General features: G+C 37.5%; 4 protein-coding genes across 8 annotated transcripts in view; 1 reads left to right on the forward strand and 3 right to left on the reverse strand.

The window, feature by feature from the left end:
- Nucleotides 1–2,830, reverse strand: part of zbtb24 (zinc finger and BTB domain containing 24) — a 6,181-nt gene extending 3,351 nt beyond the window's left edge. The window contains 2 exon segments of the mRNA XM_043263540.1: nucleotides 749–983; nucleotides 986–2,830. Of these exon segments, the coding sequence (XP_043119475.1) occupies nucleotides 749–983; nucleotides 986–1,549 (799 nt within the window). The 5' untranslated portion in view covers nucleotides 1,550–2,830.
- Nucleotides 2,831–3,422: 592 nt separating this feature from the next.
- On the forward strand, nucleotides 3,423–6,693 carry ddo (D-aspartate oxidase). The gene is given in 5 exon segments (XM_043263460.1): nucleotides 3,423–4,806; nucleotides 4,884–4,992; nucleotides 5,080–5,256; nucleotides 5,787–6,200; nucleotides 6,202–6,693. Coding segments are annotated over 5 exon segments (1,014 nt in total). The 5' UTR covers nucleotides 3,423–4,634; the 3' UTR covers nucleotides 6,344–6,693.
- A 209-nt stretch (nucleotides 6,694–6,902) lies between these two features.
- LOC122362150 (uronyl 2-sulfotransferase) lies at nucleotides 6,903–11,546 on the reverse strand. The gene is made up of 8 exons (XM_043263459.1): nucleotides 11,134–11,546; nucleotides 10,241–10,278; nucleotides 9,982–10,137; nucleotides 9,759–9,838; nucleotides 9,356–9,509; nucleotides 8,400–8,497; nucleotides 8,057–8,214; nucleotides 6,903–7,724 (listed from the first exon to the last, which is right to left on the reverse strand). Exons 1-8 carry the CDS (start codon nucleotides 11,351–11,353, stop codon nucleotides 7,453–7,455), a joined length of 1,176 nt encoding a protein of 391 aa, XP_043119394.1. The 5' UTR covers nucleotides 11,354–11,546; the 3' UTR covers nucleotides 6,903–7,452.
- Nucleotides 11,547–12,547: 1,001 nt separating this feature from the next.
- Nucleotides 12,548–17,500, reverse strand: part of sash1b (SAM and SH3 domain containing 1b) — a 77,890-nt gene continuing 72,937 nt past the window's right edge. For all 5 annotated transcript variants that reach the window (XM_043263436.1, XM_043263435.1, XM_043263439.1 and 2 more), the window contains exons 17-20: nucleotides 17,484–17,500; nucleotides 14,124–14,848; nucleotides 13,132–13,263; nucleotides 12,548–13,047 (exon numbers count right to left, since the gene is read on the reverse strand). The exon at nucleotides 17,484–17,500 is cut by the window's right edge and continues 103 nt beyond it. In XM_043263436.1, the coding sequence (XP_043119371.1) occupies nucleotides 13,006–13,047; nucleotides 13,132–13,263; nucleotides 14,124–14,848; nucleotides 17,484–17,500 (916 nt within the window). In that variant the 3' untranslated portion in view covers nucleotides 12,548–13,005. The remainder of the gene's footprint in view (nucleotides 13,048–13,131; nucleotides 13,264–14,123; nucleotides 14,849–17,483) is intronic.

Raw genomic sequence — 17,500 nt, forward strand, 5'->3', positions numbered from 1 at the left:
ACATTAATATCTACAACACGGGCATTTTAAATCTTAATATCTGCTGAAATGCCGAACTAGAATGAACAGAATCAGTGGTGTTATGGTTAGTTAAAGCCGTCCACTGCTTGAAATAAAGTCAACATTTAGTGAAAAAAAGTACTTTATTATGTAAGATTTAAATTGTTTGACTAAAATAAAAAAAAAATGACAAAATGTTAACATTTATGTACAGACGGAACATTTTTTAAAGTATAATCTAATTGCAAATATATATATATATATATATATATATATATATATATATATATATATATATATATATATATATATATATATATATATATATATTTTTTTTTTTTTTTTTTTTTAAATGTAAAAACAACTAAAACCAAAAGAAAAATCACTATAGGAAATAAAATAAACAGTGACATTATTTTACATTATTTCTTATTTTTATTTAAAGTTATTTAAAGTACTGTAATAACTAACCGTAAATTAGCTAAAAATGAATAACTAAAAATCCATATAGGCATGTTACTAAATAAAAACATGACGAAAACATAACATTATTAATACAATGAAATCAATATATAAAAACTAAAAAAACTAAATCTATATCAATGATACGTAAAAGTGAACAGAATGACCTACTCACACAATTGCATTTAGTGTGTAACGCCTTCCAGAGCTTTTTTTTTCTATTTTATTTCCCTTGTCATCACCCTTACTTTTTATTCGGTTGTATAGAGTAACAGACACGTTGTACCTGTATGAGTGCGCTGATGTATCTTCAGAAACAGGTGATTTTTAAACACCTTCCCACACTGCTCGCACCGGGCCTCTGTGTCCGGGTACTTCCTCTTACGTCCCCTCTTCCCCGGCTCCTTGCGCTCCGAGAGCTCGTCTCCTAACCTGTACCCCTTCAGCTTGACGGGCTGCTTTATTTTGCGCTTGCTGTGACGGGGCCTGTCCTCTCGGGGGTTATAGTCGGCGTCTCCCGCCGGGAAGGGGCATCCGAGAGGGGTTCTGCGGGCTCAGGGGTAGTTTTTCCCGTTAAACCGCTTTCTGGATTCTCTTTCCGACTCAACTCCTGGGTGTGAATGCTCTTTTTGGGCCGCCCTCTTTTACGCTTTGTCTGCGTGGCACCGTCTCCCTCGGCGGACATGGCGTTTTCGGCCGCTGAGCTGTCCTTTTGAAGGTCCTCGTGGGCTTTGAGCAGGTCTCGGACGTCCAGGATCCGCGCCATGTCCAGCAGCTGCTCGAAGCTGCCCTCGTCCACGGACACATTTGCGCTGTAGATAAACTCGAGCACGGCCGAGAAGGCTTTCGCAGACATGCCATCCAGTTGATACACCGACTTGCTGATTTGATCTTCGGCGGTGAACATTAAGGAGAAATACTCGCTGCTTGCTGCTAAAAGAGCCTTGTGCGCCTTGAAGTGCGCATCTTCTACGATGAGGGTTATGTCACAGAGCAGCTCCCTTCTTCTGAGCTTGGCGAACTCGTGCAGGATCGTGTCCTTGTGTGTTTTCGAATGCAGGGCGAGAACAGACGATGGTGCAGACATGATGCTCTCTCAGCGAACTTGAATCTAACAAGGAAAAAGTTGACACAGTTTACAATAACACTTTGCTTTAGAACCTAGATGGGCATCAACACCAAGCCCATATTTAATATATTCGTTTTTTTTACTTCGAATAGTCTTGTTCGTGGTTTTTCACGATAAATGCATGGCACGTGTGGCTTCTACTCATCGAAACAAAAGGAAAATATTTTCTCCTCCACTTATAAAAGACGATAGGCCTGTTTACTATATGCACTTCAAACTATGCACGCTCTTGTGAAAGTGTCTTTAACCGTGTACTTCAAATCTTATAATATCTTTGCAGACGATATAATGCTAATTCATTAATATGTAGTTCATCCAAAATTAATAATAATAATAAAAAAGACATATTTTATAATATAAGTTGTTCTAAACCTGTGAGGTTTTTTTTGTCTTTTAGCATAAAAGAAGATATTTTGAAGAATTGTGGTAAACAAATATTTTTATGGTCCCCAATGACTTGCAAGTAAATAAATAATAATAATACAAAATACTAGTGAAGTCAGCGGGGACCAGAAACAGTTCGATAACCAACCAATTCTTCTTTTTTTGTGTTCAAATGACATTTTAATTAACTTTCATAGTGCTTGAAAGAAGTACACTATGTGTGCTGATGTTGACATACTAAAACACATAAGTTAATATATTTTAAATGATATAAATGATATTAAACATCATTAAAAATACGTGGAATTATAGATATATTGATGCGATTTCAACAGAAATGGCACTGAAGTATATTTTAGTGTAGTGTAAATGTACTTAAGTTAGCAAGAAGCTCTCTAAAGTTCAGCTAATTGCATGAATAAAGTATGCTAAATGTCCTGTAGTATGTTTTCACAAATTTATATTTAACACTGTTTTCCCCTCCTCCTCCTGTATTTAACCTATCAGAAAAGACCGATACTTTTTTAGGGCGCTAGCAACCATGAACCATGTAGCCTAAATACGATATGGTGCATGAATATGGTATCAGAACCAATGCTAATATTTCTTTGGGTCACACACACACACACACACACACACACACACACACACACACACACACACACACACACACACACAACAATCGCGCGAAGTATGAATCTTCACGCATATCTTGTGTCAAAGGTCTTTGAACACAGTAATAAATGAACGCAATACTTTAAGCCCAGGGCCGTGCGTCGCAACAAAGAGCGGCTCCGCTTTCCCTTCTAAAACACGTTCACGTCGCTAAAAGACTAGCGCCGGATTCGAAAATCACAACATTATATCTGCGAAACGCACTTCAAAGAATGATTGCGCTGCTCTCTGAGGACCATAATATACGATTAAGCTTTCAGGACCTTACCTTAAAGGAACCGTTTCGGACAGACATATCTCGCGAGAATTGTATCGCGGGATTTCAGTGAGCTTCACAGAAATAAGCAGATAGAAAGGCAGCAGTGAATGCCAAAAAGGGCGGGCGATTTTGATTATTATATATATTAAATCTAACAGTTTCTTCGTATTATTTTCATCATTAGCTTCATCATTATTATCATTGCTATTTTCTAGCTGATGTTGTTACACGATAACCATCAGCGTTATTGGATAACATAATTTAGTTAATAAATTTATATGGAATTTAAGGGCAGGCGCCCATTTTTGTCACGTATCACTGCCGAATTAATGTCTTTAAAATATTTTCAATATTCGAAAATAAACGGTAATAACAGTACTGTTCGTGTATTTTTTCTAAACCATATACAATATTACAATTATGTAAAACTTTAGCGTTGTGCTTCAGCAGCGCTTCACCAAAAGGCGAGTGAAACTCAATTTCCCATGATGCTTTTAGACGAGGCTCTTCAAATAGGACAAACGGTCCCAGCCTCGTTTAAGTGGGTAGACGTGACTTGAGTTGACCTGTATCGAGTTTGTTCTGTAATCGAGCGCTTAACGAATTAATGATGAATGTTTGTTAAGAGTGTGAGTGATAATTCACAGGGCTGGTTGTGTTTGTTCATGCAGCAGCAGGTCTGTGGGCTGGTAAGTAAGCGAGTGAAAGTACACGCGCACCTGCTTTGAAACTACATGTTTAACACTACAGTAGTGTCTGGTAATAGCCTGATTTTGCACAACGTTAACATTGGCTTTACTACACTTACTCTATCTGCGCAATGTTGTAGATATTCATGCTAAATAACCTGCATTGAGGCAATAGGCATTTATTCTCACTACTGGCACGATTTCTCAATGTATTTAATGCTTGTTTGTTTCAATAGAAGCACGGGTGCGTAGTCCAGTCCAGTTCTGTAAATGTTTAAAATCGTGTATTCCTGGGTGTGTGAATGTTAAAGACGACATTCAAAAGAGAAACGTGCATCTTTATTATTACTTTGCAGATATTATGATGAAGTTGATTTCACGTTGGGATTATTAAAAAAAAGTTTTATAGTGTATATTTTCTTTTATGCTGCTTGTAAATAGTGTCACCCCAGTATTATAGTGCATTACACAGTAACCACACAGTAACAACTTATTAAATTATTAAATTGGTGGCTTATTGGGACAATAAAGCCCTCCCTACACCCACCCCAAGCCTACCAGATGCTTTATTTTCACCTTTTTTTGTTGTTATTTCCTTAATTTTTAGTGAAAACAAATGTTTTTCTGATGCGGCTGATTCAAACCCGGGCAGATCGAGTCAAAATCGGTAGCTATTTAATAAAAGCTACGATTTACAGTTAATATCATATTAACATTAACGTAATAACTTTGAGAGAACCTTGCCAGAATGTTCTGGGAAGGTTCTCTGCCAGCTGAGTAAGCAGGACGGTCTGTAGTTTATTGACTTTATTGGCACAGATCCTCATATTACGATCGTCTTGAATGCATGATAAAGTCTGGTCATAGCACCAGCCTTTCGTTTCCCGTTTCAGTGATTTTCCTTAATAAATAAAAACGCATAGTGACACGCATAATGCAGAGTGCACTCTCGGATCCGGAATAGAACATTGGTTTAATGATGCAACATCTGAAGAGGAGGTTTTATTAGATGTTTTAAACTGGTCTGATCTGAGGGATGAAGCGCGTGAAGGTGGCGGTGGTCGGAGCAGGTGTGGTGGGTTTATCCGCCGCTGTGTGTGTCGCCGAGAAGCTTCCACATTGCTGTGTGACCGTTATCGCTGAGAAGTTCTCACCGGACACCACCGGCGATGGAGCCGCCGGAATCCTCCTGGCCAAAGAGTTTCCTGGTGAGCCGACGGCGTCCGCTGTTGCATTTTGCGTTTGGGCTCGCTCATTTCTGACCGTTTCAGTCCTCTCTTGCCAGACATCCCTCTCGAGCGGCAGCGGCGCTGGTTCAAGGAGTCGTTTGATCATCTTCTGGCCGTTGCAGATTCTCCTCGAGCCTCAGACGCCGGCGTGTATTTGAGCTCCGGTAAAACCCCGATGACAAAAAGAGCAAGAAGAGATAGTGAAGAGTTGGACGTTTTAAATAAGCTCCGCTTTTTTTTTTTGCATTTTAGGTACCACGTCTTTAAGGAGATACCGAGCGACAAAAAGCCCTTCTGGTCAGATTTTGTGTTCGGATTCAGATACATGACGGATCTTGAAATGAAGCGTTTCCCGAATCATAAGTTCGGTCAGGCGTTCACCACATTAAAGTGTGAATGTCTGAGCTACCTGCCATGGCTAGAAAAAAGGTACTGCTGTAATATTTATTTATTTATAGTTATTTATTTATTCTTATAAACTGTATACTAGTTTATTATAGTAAATTTTTATTTGATTTTTATTTTTTAAAGAAAGCCTCTTCTGCTCACCAAAGATTATTTAATTAAAAATATTATTATAATATATTTAAATTGTAATTTTTTTATGTGACGACAAAGCATGGTCATTACTCCATTCCTCATTGTCATGCATCATTTTAATGCATTTTATTTCTAATCTTATACTTTTGATGTTTTTTTAATGTTTTTTTTTTTTTTTTTTTTGCACAAATGTAAAAATGTTTTTGCACATTTATAAATGACATTTTAAGATATATTGAAATATAACGAGCTATTTAAAATTGTAATAATTGTGATATTACTTTTTACTGTGGTTATATAAACGAGCACAGGAAGCTTTATTATTCCAATTTTTTGACTAGCTGTGCGTCTACAAACAAATAAGAAACCCGCAGGGAATAGTAATAAACCAGCATTATGTTTTTTATATTCTCCACTAGATTAAGAGCGGCTGGAGGTCAGATCATACATGAAAAGGTGACTGATCTTCATAAACTGGCCCTGGATTACGACGCCATCATCAACTGCTCAGGCCTCGGCTCTCGTTTTTTGGTAAAAGATGAAGAGGTCTATCCGGTACGAGGACAAATGCTGAAGGTCAGCGCTCCGTGGCTGAAGAACTTCACCCGAGACGGAGATGGCAATACCTACATCTACCCAGGCGTCAGGTACGTCAGCATCGGAGGCACGCGGCAGGCGGGTGACTGGAGGCTGGAGGCGGATGAGGAGGACAGCGCGGGCATCCTGGAGCGCTGCTGTCGGCTGGAACCGTCTCTGCGAGCGGCTCAGGTGATGGGCGAGTGGGTGGGTCTGCGGCCCGGCCGGGCGAACCCGCGGGTGGAGCGGGAATATCTGCACGCGGGGCCGCCGGGTGCCTCTGGTGCACAACTACGGTCACGGCAGCTGTGGCGTTACTCTGAGCTGGGGAACGGCGCTGGACGCACTCGATCTGCTGAGACAGGCTCTGTTTGAAAATCCTCCTCAAGCCAGGCTGTGACTCCGCTCTAGTCTTATAGCGAGGCCGCTTTAAACTGATATTTTGGCATGCACTACTGAGGAGAAATGGCACTTTGATATTACTAACTTACTGTTTTTAAATGAGGTAGAATTTATTGTTTAGAGAACATTTTGAGATCAAATTTCAGTTGTTTGTTGTTGCAAGGCATTCGCTTTCATATGCCAGTCTTTTGAATTTGTTAAAAATTAATATAAAAAAATAATATTATGCTGGAAGTTTGAAAATAGTATTAAATTTATGCAGTTCTGTTGCCCTCAACTAATGAATGACTGTATAATTGTATATAATATAGTATAATTGTCGGTGTAACATTAAATATTTTGACAAGAGTCTCTGCTACCGTGTTATTGCTGTCAAAACACATTTTTTTAGTGATAATGGATATCAGGTATCACAGTTGCAATGCGATTGTCTAATAAGAATGACACAAATTCCCTCACAATTACACATTAATTACCCAGACCTTCGTTTAAAAAAAGCCCTAACTTGCTGATGCAAAGTTAAAAAATGTCAATCAAATCTTTCCATCACATACACATTTCTACACGCACATTTTAATGACAAAAAATGAGTATTCGGTAACCATATAACTTATCTGCAAACGAATGGGAAAAATGTTATCTGTAATTGTGTGTTTTCTATAGATGTAGTAAAACTCATATAGCTACAAAAAACAAGATTATACACAAAATAGTCTCTACAGTTATTCATACATGTAAAAAAAAAAATGAGCTGAGAATTGAACAAGCAGTTATCTGATTCAGAGGGGGAGACACATAATGTATGAGGTGTGACACTAAAACACAATCAGAAACTAGTATTTCACTAAAAATGATACAGGGCTCTTACACACACACACACACACACACACACACACACACACAAGATCAAGGTATTAAAACATTAAATATTCTAGAGTCCAAGAATGTTGTTAACATTCAGTGCAATCATGTTTTTCTTTTACAGATAAAAATAAGATCCTGATTTTCAAGCTTTGTCCAGTTTTCTGGTTCTGTGGGACCTGAATGATCAGTTATTTCAGACTCTTGTAGACTGCATCTGTATCTCAGATGGTCTCAGAGCATCTCTCAGCGGTGTTCGTTCCAGTCGAGCAAATCTTCTGCTTCCTCTTCCTCCAGATCCTCCTGGAGGTCTGTCGCCTGAAGCACGCTGGAATAACGTCTGGAGGGTTTTGGGCCGGATCTCAGGCCGATCTTTCTCTTGGTGAGGTGGAACTGAGCTTTGACGAAGTCGTAGAATTTGTACTCGTACTCCATGCGCTCGTAAAGCACCTGCAGGGCCTCTAGATTAGGAGCCTGTTTACGGACGGTGCCCGTCATGTTCCCCAGCTTCCTGTATTCTGAATCAACACCAACGTAGACTCAAATTTAATGACTAAAAAGTCTAAAAATAAATGTGAATTAAGCTTAATATTGAATATATTAATTATAAATTTAGATAATTATATTTAATTCTGTAGTTTTAAGTGATTTAAAAAAAAAAAAAAAAAAAATATATATATATATATATATATATATATATATATATATATATATATATATAGTACAGTAATTTAATCTAAAAAAATATTTAAATAAAATTATACATTTAAATAAATTCTGTATTTTTGTAATCGGACCTCAAAAATTATATTAACGTTTATTTTAAATGTATTTTTTATATGTTTCTCACCTGGACTTTTGTAGATGTTCAAGACGTCAGAGAAGAAGTGCGGAAGGAGTCTCTCCAGCAGAAGCAGCACATCTTCAAGTTCCTCCAGCACTCCTACCAGCAGGTAATGATCCAGAACGTTCCTCTTGGCCGTCTCCAGAGCCCACAAACCTGGCTCTCTAGTTCATGACAGATGATCGCATCATATATAACTCAGTTCCAGTGGCATTCACTCCTGGGCATCTACTGATAGTTACGGAAGCTCTCAAATGAAGCTTTGAAACCTTTAAAAAAAACTCTCGTTTTGAATCACTGCTTTGAAGCGTAGATTCAATACAAATCACACAAGTAACATAAAGGTCACCTGCACTGAGGATGCTGCCCACAGAAATACGGGATAATGTAGAAGAGCCGGGGGTTCGAGCATTCTGGGTAACTTTCCAAGATGCACGTGTTGATGTCCTTTGGTCAAGAAGAACATATTTGGAAACATTTACATTTATGCATTTAACGGATGTTTTTATGAAAAAAAGCAATGCGTCACAGTGCCAAAAGTAGCATTTGTCAGATCTGCTAGTGCTGTCAAACCGATATAGCTGTTGAAGTGGACTGGAGCTCTGAGAACAGTGCTGTGTTTATATATTCATCCACGAGGGGTCTGAACACACAAACGCTGTGACTGTGGGGTCATTCATATCAGTCTCCGACCAACTACCCACGCCTGGCTATTTCCTGCTGCTGAGCAAACAAAACCACAGCATTCCAGGCAAAGTGAACAGAAATTGGTATTTAACAAGAAAACATGCATACCCTTGTGCATTGTGTAGAACTTATAGAATTGCATCGGCATCTTTTTTAAAATTAGATTTTGACCTTAAAGCCACACAAGACAATGCAAAAACAACAACTAGATAAACAGGGAAAGGCGAAAAAGAGATTCGGATGACTTCACAACCATAGATAAACCGCGACATTTGCCAGATTTAAAGAACGATTGTTTTTAGCGATCGCCAATTCCATATTGGACGGCTTTTTGAATTCGTTGCATCGGTATCTCAGTAGAAACTGTAGCGTTTCCCTCAGACGCCATCGCGCTAAAGCACTACCACACGTCACGCTAATGACTGACAGGAAAAGTCTCGCGCTAAATATAGAGCGGGTAAACCGTGCTAATAAACGCTGCCCGCTGAGCAGTGAAGGAGGCATTCATGTGAATGGCACAGTACACACTTCATTTCATTCACTCTCCCCTCATTACCGTCTCTACCCTCGCCTGAACCGCCGCTTTCTTCAGAAACACGTTCGTTTTAAAGCTCTTACCAAGTATCTCTCGTCGTCTTTCATCCCAGGCGTCCGGACCACGTGATTCTCTTCACCCCTCCAGTCTCCGAAGCGGCGGAAGAAATAATTGGACAGGAACCGGTTGATGGGATCTCGGATGACGTTGATGTGCACGGGCTCATCCGTTCTGAACCTGTGTTAGAACGCACCTCATTTTACACCTTCACTGTCTTTGGTGACAAACAGCAGGGTTAGTTTGCCAATGAACACCATTGACTCTAATATATTCCCATTGTTTTTGCTCAATACAACCTAACAGGAAATATTCTTAGAACTCTGGCTGGTTTCTCAAAGTTATGAACAAACATTGCCGTGAGTGATTGTTATAGTCATTTAGAGCTCTGGGTTTATTTTGAATGCAATAAATAATGCATCAACTCACCTGCTAAAATTGAGAAAATGCACGTGTCGGGTATAAAGAAATGGCTGAGGAGTCGTGCTGATGTTTCTAATCAGATTTTCCTGAACAGGAATGAGAGAAGAAGAGTTAACATTAATTACTAGTGACGGTTCAGTAGGGGTTGATGGTTCATGCAGCATATAGACCAACAGGTACCGATGTGACGCTTTTACATTATTAGCTGCCCGTGAACATTTTTGATTACCTGTTCCCGTTTGGTGAGCCTGGTCTTGTTGTGTATGTCAGAGGAGATGAGGGTGAACTCATGTCTGTCGGCTAGCATGCGCAGCAGCAGAACTATAGTACGACTGCCACACTTCCCCACCCTGTTATAAACAACCCGGCTCGGGAACGGTAGAACCTGCCACAGAGAAAACTCTCGCTACAAAGCGTGATCTTACATGATAAAGGCACAAACATGCATGCATGAGTTGAGTGCGGGATATCACATGCAGTGCTCTTACTCTGGGTGCTAGAGATCCGTGGCCAGCAGCAAGTCTCCCTAAAAAGTTCAATAAAACAAATAAATAGAAAGGCACCTGCCATCGTACTGTGCATATTACATTTTACGAGCAGACATTTCTGTGTGATAGAATCCTTATAAGAATGCCAAATGCTCCATCCATCAACAGTAAACTCATGCATTTAGATTAAGCTGCATATCATTTGTTGACTTTATAGCTTGGGTAATGAAATGTAAGACTGGTATTTTAAGATCTAATGCTTTGTCGAATCCGCAGGTTCTTCCACTCCTCCATCGGTTTTGGTGACTGCTGTCATTGTGGGACAACGAAAGGCCTCATGTGACGAGTTTACGTGGACTCGTGTGGAATTCGCCGGTGGGTCTCGTGAGCTGCTCTGAAAGCCAAGAACAACACTGCTGCCGTATGGACGCGTAGTGGAGGGAGGAAACTTTGACAGTCCACTCTTTATGAACCTTGACTGATGCCTCTGACCCGAGAACACAACTTTGCTAACACTTTATAACTTTAACGACTCATTAAGGTGCATTCAATTAGTGAGACATACCAGGAAGCTTCTGTTCACATTGAAACAAATGATCTGTTTAATACTATACAACACTATTTTTAAAGAACCTATTAAAGTAAAAAAAAAAAATATATATATATATATATATATATATATATATATATATATATATATATATATATATTTTTTATAAATATATTTATATATATAAAAATCCAATTATATAAACGTTTGCGTTTTTAGTGATTTTATTGAAAAAGCTGAAAATTCTAAATAGATTAATAAACTAAACTAATAAACCCAGGATAAGTGACATATACATTACAGGTAATTCTGACTCCTGCATACGTTATGTTTGAGGTCTTACCGAGATAATATCCCACGTCCAGCAGGATTTTGGGCGCCCCTCCGTTTAACTGATATAACACCGAGCCCAGGCAGAAGATGAGGAGCGCGCTCAGACAGAAGAATAAATCCCGGCGCGAGACTCGGAGCAGAACCACCGCGAGCCAGTTCCCCCTGCGGCTCCTCACGCGCATGTAGCCGCTCGAGCGCTTATGAGACGGGGGGGTCCTGAAAGGCGTCATGTTCTCATGACTGGACCACAGAGAGAGGATGCGAATCCATCTGAGCCGTATTAACACGCTACCGGTGTCACGCTGGCCTCCGGGGGGCGGGGCAGCGCCTTCTCCGCGTGTCTCCAAAGCGGCGTTAAACCTGCTTGCGTGGGGTTTGGGTGTCTCGCTCTCTTTTTCTTTTTTTGGGGCTTATATTCATATGGAAGCCCGTTTCTGCCAACGAACAAAAATATAGGCTAATTACGACATTTAATCTCAGTATTCTGACTAACCCCCTCTAAAAAGTTTATCTTGGAGTACAGAGTGACGTCATAGTGCGGCAAAAAAAACTAAATTATGAGATAAATTCACGTTTCAATATAAACGTCCAAAATCCTATAATGAATGTTAATCGTTGCTAACATTTCACTTTCCCTCTAAAGCGTTTACGAGGACCGCGGCCATTTTGTAGCTTGAATGTGCACTACTTCCGGTATCATTTATTACAAGTTATTTAGGCGGGCCCTACAAAGCTGTGTTGTTTAATATCTTGCAAACTGTAATGAATTATCGTAATCATAAACCTACATAGTCGTATCGCAAGTATTTTTTTTTTTTGCACTTTGAATCGTTGGAATCTCGCACATTGACAAACTTTACTTTTCAGATTCTGAAATATGATAGATACTACAATACACTATAATATGAACACAGCCGACTATATTAGGCCTACTTTACAAATTATATGCTAATTCTTAGCAATATATGTAGTCAAATGGAATATACCTATATGGCGTTATAAGGAAATAAACAAATTAGACCTTTTTGACTTTATTAGTTATTAAAACGCATTTGTCTTTGAAAATCCATTCACAGCATTTCACAGTTCATTCACACCAGCTTGCAATTAGTCCATGAAATAACAGAACCCTTCTTTATCTCAGAACAGAATGTTATAGATTAAAACAGGTATGATAAATGTTACAAGAAAAAACAAATCCTATGTTAAAGCAGAAAATAAATATGCTTTGAACTTGATTTGAACGTTACTGAAATTATAAGACAATGCGGCATAAAGAAAACATGCCTTTTAGTCTCTAGTCCTTCAGGCAGATTTATATATATATATATATATAAATATTTTGATTATTTTATATATATATATATATATATATATATATATATATATATATATATATATATATATAAAATAATCAAAATAATAACAAAAAAAAAGTGCTTTTTTAAAAAAACAATCAAACACACAAAAAGATGATACTGGTCTATCCAATATATTCAAAACATATTACAGCAAATGTAGGTTTCCACGCAGAGTCACTATGTTTAAAGGCAACATTTATGGTTCGCACAAACTCAAAAGAGTCGGGACTTCCGCATTTAGACCATTACAGACTGAAATCAAAAGCTGATTCAAACTTCATTCGAAACATATGAAACTCACACTATTTCGTTTCTACTGCTGCCTAAAGCCTAAAAGTACAGACTAAGTCAGGCAAGGACAAATTCTAGCTGGAAAAAAAACATTCAGCCGAATCAAGAGCAAATACAATTCCGTTATCGTTCCAGCCCTCGTCCGTTCAGATTCAGTGTTTTTAAGCTGGACTTGTTATGTGCTTTCCGTCATCTGCTGCTCTCCAAAGCTGAAATCCGTCACGACGCTCTCAAGGAATCACGCATATCTCTGACAAACTTCTCAGTGGGATCTGTGAGATACGAAAGAAAGTCAAAGTCAGACACTTGTGTCCAGAACACCCGTCATGCTGTAGGTCCTCAGCAGACAGACTCACTGCTATACGATGCTGCTTGAGAAGCTGACGGACTCTCGTCTGATCCATCACAACGGCAATGTCTCCCAAAGGCTTGTCCAGATCTTCAGAATATCTCTGGACCAGAGAAAACGGCACTCCGTATCGGCCGTGCTAAAAAAAACAGGAATGAAGAATATTAACTAGATTAAACTAACTACATTTCTTTGTCCATGCAAAACTAAAGCCTTGGGTGAAGCCAACAGGGTCAGGGTAGACAATGATAATAAAAAATAATAATAGAACTATATATATATATACTAATATATATTATATATAATATATATATATATATATTTATAATATATATATATATATATATATATATATATATATATATATATATATATATATATATATATATATATATATTTTTTTTTTTTTCAAAATAATAAATAAAATTATTATTATTAATATTATTTGTAGTTATTACCATTTAAAAGGGTTTAATTATAAATACTTTTAGAAATATATTTTGAGAATAATTTATAATATAAGGGTTGCTCAAATTGCTCTTTTTAATTTTCATTTTATTCATTTCTTTTCAGTTTTTCAAATAAATATTGTACTACTTTTTTTCACATTTCACATCACATTAATTAGGGCTGAATTGATATAAACAATTTATATTTTTAATATTTTGAGATGGCAGTTCCAATATTCCGACTATATATACTAAATATTTTTAATATTTTGAGGGTGTTCCATGGTACTAGACAATATAAAATATGTATTTTACAGAAAAACATTTCATAATACAAAATACAAAACAATTCCACTTTTTCGCAGATGGTTTACAGGCTTTTCGAATTTTTTCCCATTCATGTGGTGGTCATTTTTTACTGTTAATATCACAAGTCTGATCATTTTTAAGACCATTTATCCTTTTCTAATCATGGCCACATTTTAACCAAACGACAATATATCTTTAATATACATCATTAACTAACAGAAGTATAAAAAGGCATAAATACCTTGTCAGAATATGGCTCTTCTGTGAGGTCGATGCCCTCAGAGCACAACTTCTCCTCCACTAAAGTCTCCAGGTAGGGTGTCTTCCCCGAGCGAACTTTCTTTGCAGGTCTGTAAACGAGCGACTTGGAGATCCTGGGAACATCCGGACAGGAGTTTGACTCCTTCCTCCCGAAGCCGGCTTCAGACCCTTTCAATGACGGAGGTGGAAGAGGTTTAGGAGGAACTGGTGGTTTCAAGCGCTGTGTGTTTGCAGGGAGATCATCCGCAGGCACCTCATCGTACTCCACCACCGAAACACCGGAGGACGGCTGAGCTCCGTTTCCGATCTCTTCAGGCGTGAGAAGATCCTCCTGGCCCTCACTTGGATTTTCCTCATTACCGTTGGACTCCATTTCTGAGCTGCAGGGCTGCTTTCTCTCAGGAGCCTGCAGATGAAGTTCCTCTACTGAGAAGTAAAGTTTCCTGAGCTCGGTTTGAGTGGACGGCCGGTCCAGCGCACCGCAACTGCGACTCAGGAACCTTCCTCGGAGCAGGCCGTGGTTTCTCCTCAGGTGAAGGCTCTCGATGGAGTCGATCTGCAGTGGAAGCGGACCGTCCTGTCGGGTTCGTGGGGTTAACCTGCTGGAATGGCAGAGGGGTGGGATGGGAAACTCAGGGGAGGAGAGATGGCTGGACTCAAAGCCTGAGGAGGACCTGCTTAAATGAGACGTCTTTTTGCCTTTGCCTACAAGAAGATTCATGTAAAGAAGACGTGATTCAACATTTTTACAGCAACACACTGGAAAAATATGAGAGACGAGTTTGGAACGAAACGGCAGGAAATATTTATATTTATAATTTAAACTATACACTACCATTCAAAAGTTTGGTGTAGATTAAAAAAAAAAAATAAATAGAATAAATTGTGTGTGTGTGTATGTGTGTATATATGTTCTTATTTTTCGATTTATTTCATAATGGTCATTTGACTGTGTGTATATACATATATAATTAACAGCATAATACATTTTGAACATTTTATTAAGCAAAGAAGCATGAATAAAATTTTGATGTTTTACTGTGTTACCAGTATTTTTTACCTTAAAAAAAAAAAAAAAAAAATATATATATATATATATATATATATATATATATATATATATATATATATATTTTATATAATAAAACTAATTAATAATTCTATATAAATATTAATTTTTTAAAAATATATATATATATAAAAAATAATGATAAAAAATAATGATAACAATAATTTTATATATATATATTTTTTTTTTACCTAATAAATTTTTGTGAAAACCCGACTAAGCGTTTACTTGCAAAAAAGAGATAACTTTTTCAATTTTTTTTCAAAAATCATGTTATGTTCTCTTTTTGCAAGTAAACTCTTAGTTGGGTTTATACAAAAATTTTTAGCAGCACAGATGCTTTCAATGCTAATAATCAGAAATATTTCTTGAGCAGCAAATCAGGATATTAGAATGATTTCTGAAGGATCATGTGACACGTAAGACTAGAGTAAAGTTCAGCTTTGAATCACAGGAATAAATTTGATCTAATAAATGTAGCCTACACTGTGCTAAGCTGTGCTGCTTAATATTCGTCTTTTTCAGGATAAACAGAGCATTCAAAAGAACAGCATTTTTTTAAAACAGAAATCTTTTGTAACGTTATAAATGTCTACACTGTGACTTAATTAAAAAAAAAAGTATCTGACCCAAACCATTGGAACTGTAGTGTATTTACTCGACACGTTCTGCATGCAAAGAGAAACTGGCATGTTATGCAAAGTGATGAAATATATAGTTTACGAGAGAGCAGAAGGTTCTGGATGGAAATGGACAGGAGCAGACAGGAATAAGCAGGCGGTTCAGATGAGTAGATCAGAGCGTTTTATTCCATATCTTCTGAAATGACAATGAGCTCCGATCCATGTACACAGACTCTGTAGGTGTTTTTTAGCCACAGTTCAACATGTAAGACATTTTAGATGAATCTCACAAAACCTGCCGAGAACATTTCCGGGTCGTATGCGACCTCAAAATCAGAATTTGGGTTAAAGAAATCATTTTAAGACTGTTATGAGCTTCTTACATTGTGAGATGTCGGGAATTAAACACAGTCCGAAACGGTCCTTCAAGCTATCCGAAAAAAAAATCTCTAAATTACTGTAATGCAAAAATAATTGTAGAATGAATTATTTTTAATACAAGAAATAAATTAATAATATTACAGAGCAAATAATCGTGCATTTTAATTAAATTCATGATATTTTCAAATGTATAAAGATTATAAAAATCAGTATTATTAATACATTTCAGGGTCATATATCGTCCAAAAATAATAATTATATATTGCTTAAATAGGACCATTAATTATTTGCATTGTTAGGATTAATTTTATATAAATTAAAGTTTTAAAATTAAAATGAATGAATTAATTAATTAAAAAATATTTTCTTAAATTAAATTTGTATGTAAAATAATATTAAAATTAGTATCTCAGATGCATATGATAATGACAAGCACCATTTAAAATAACACAAATTATGCAAAAACATGCATTACTGTAATAAGAGTTTGCATTTACATGTACATTAACAGCTAAATCTGAGGGGAAAATGTGTTTAACAGATATAAAAGTTAAGAAGAAAAAAAAATATATAGTTTTTGTGGGCGAAATGCGTCCTGGACATGTTTTCATGAGATTCGATCTATATATTCAGACACTAAAGACATTTTTATGCCATCGCAGCTCAGATAGTGTATTTTGTCTTGATTGTTTCGTTTCGTACTGTAAATATATCTACTTTAGTCTCATATGTTTGCATATCACAAATGATTTTTAGGCACATCTAAAGATATTGTGCAACATTATATCATTTTTACTAGAAAAATATACACACACAAACAGCAACGTCTCGCAAAGAAAAAGAATGACACGGTCAACTCTTCACATTCACATGAGCCTGTTAGGACTAGAATTATTCAGCTGGTCTAAACCAAAGCAAATGAACATTTACGTGAGCAGATTTCAAGCTGTAACGGTGAATAATATTGATTCAGGACCGAACGTCCTCACTCGTTTGGTTCAACACAAATTCAGCAAGCGCAAAGAAAGCGGCGGCTCTCGATATGGAAATGGACTGAAGTGAAATCTCAGGCGAAGTCACACGACGAGCGACCGCTGCCGTGCTGTCGGGAACATGGATGAGATGCCGTGAAAGTCCCAGCGGAGGCACGTGTGCTCCTCGCGGCACTGAGACGAATGAGAGCAGATCTGACTGGATTCATGCAGAGATCACAGACAGGAGGAAAGAGGAGGGCCGGAGAGTCACAGACGAGGAAGGCTGTCATTACCGTTCTCCAGGTTCTCG

This window comes from Puntigrus tetrazona, chromosome 17 (genome assembly GCF_018831695.1).
Source record: "Puntigrus tetrazona isolate hp1 chromosome 17, ASM1883169v1, whole genome shotgun sequence".
NCBI lineage: Eukaryota > Metazoa > Chordata > Actinopteri > Cypriniformes > Cyprinidae > Puntigrus > Puntigrus tetrazona.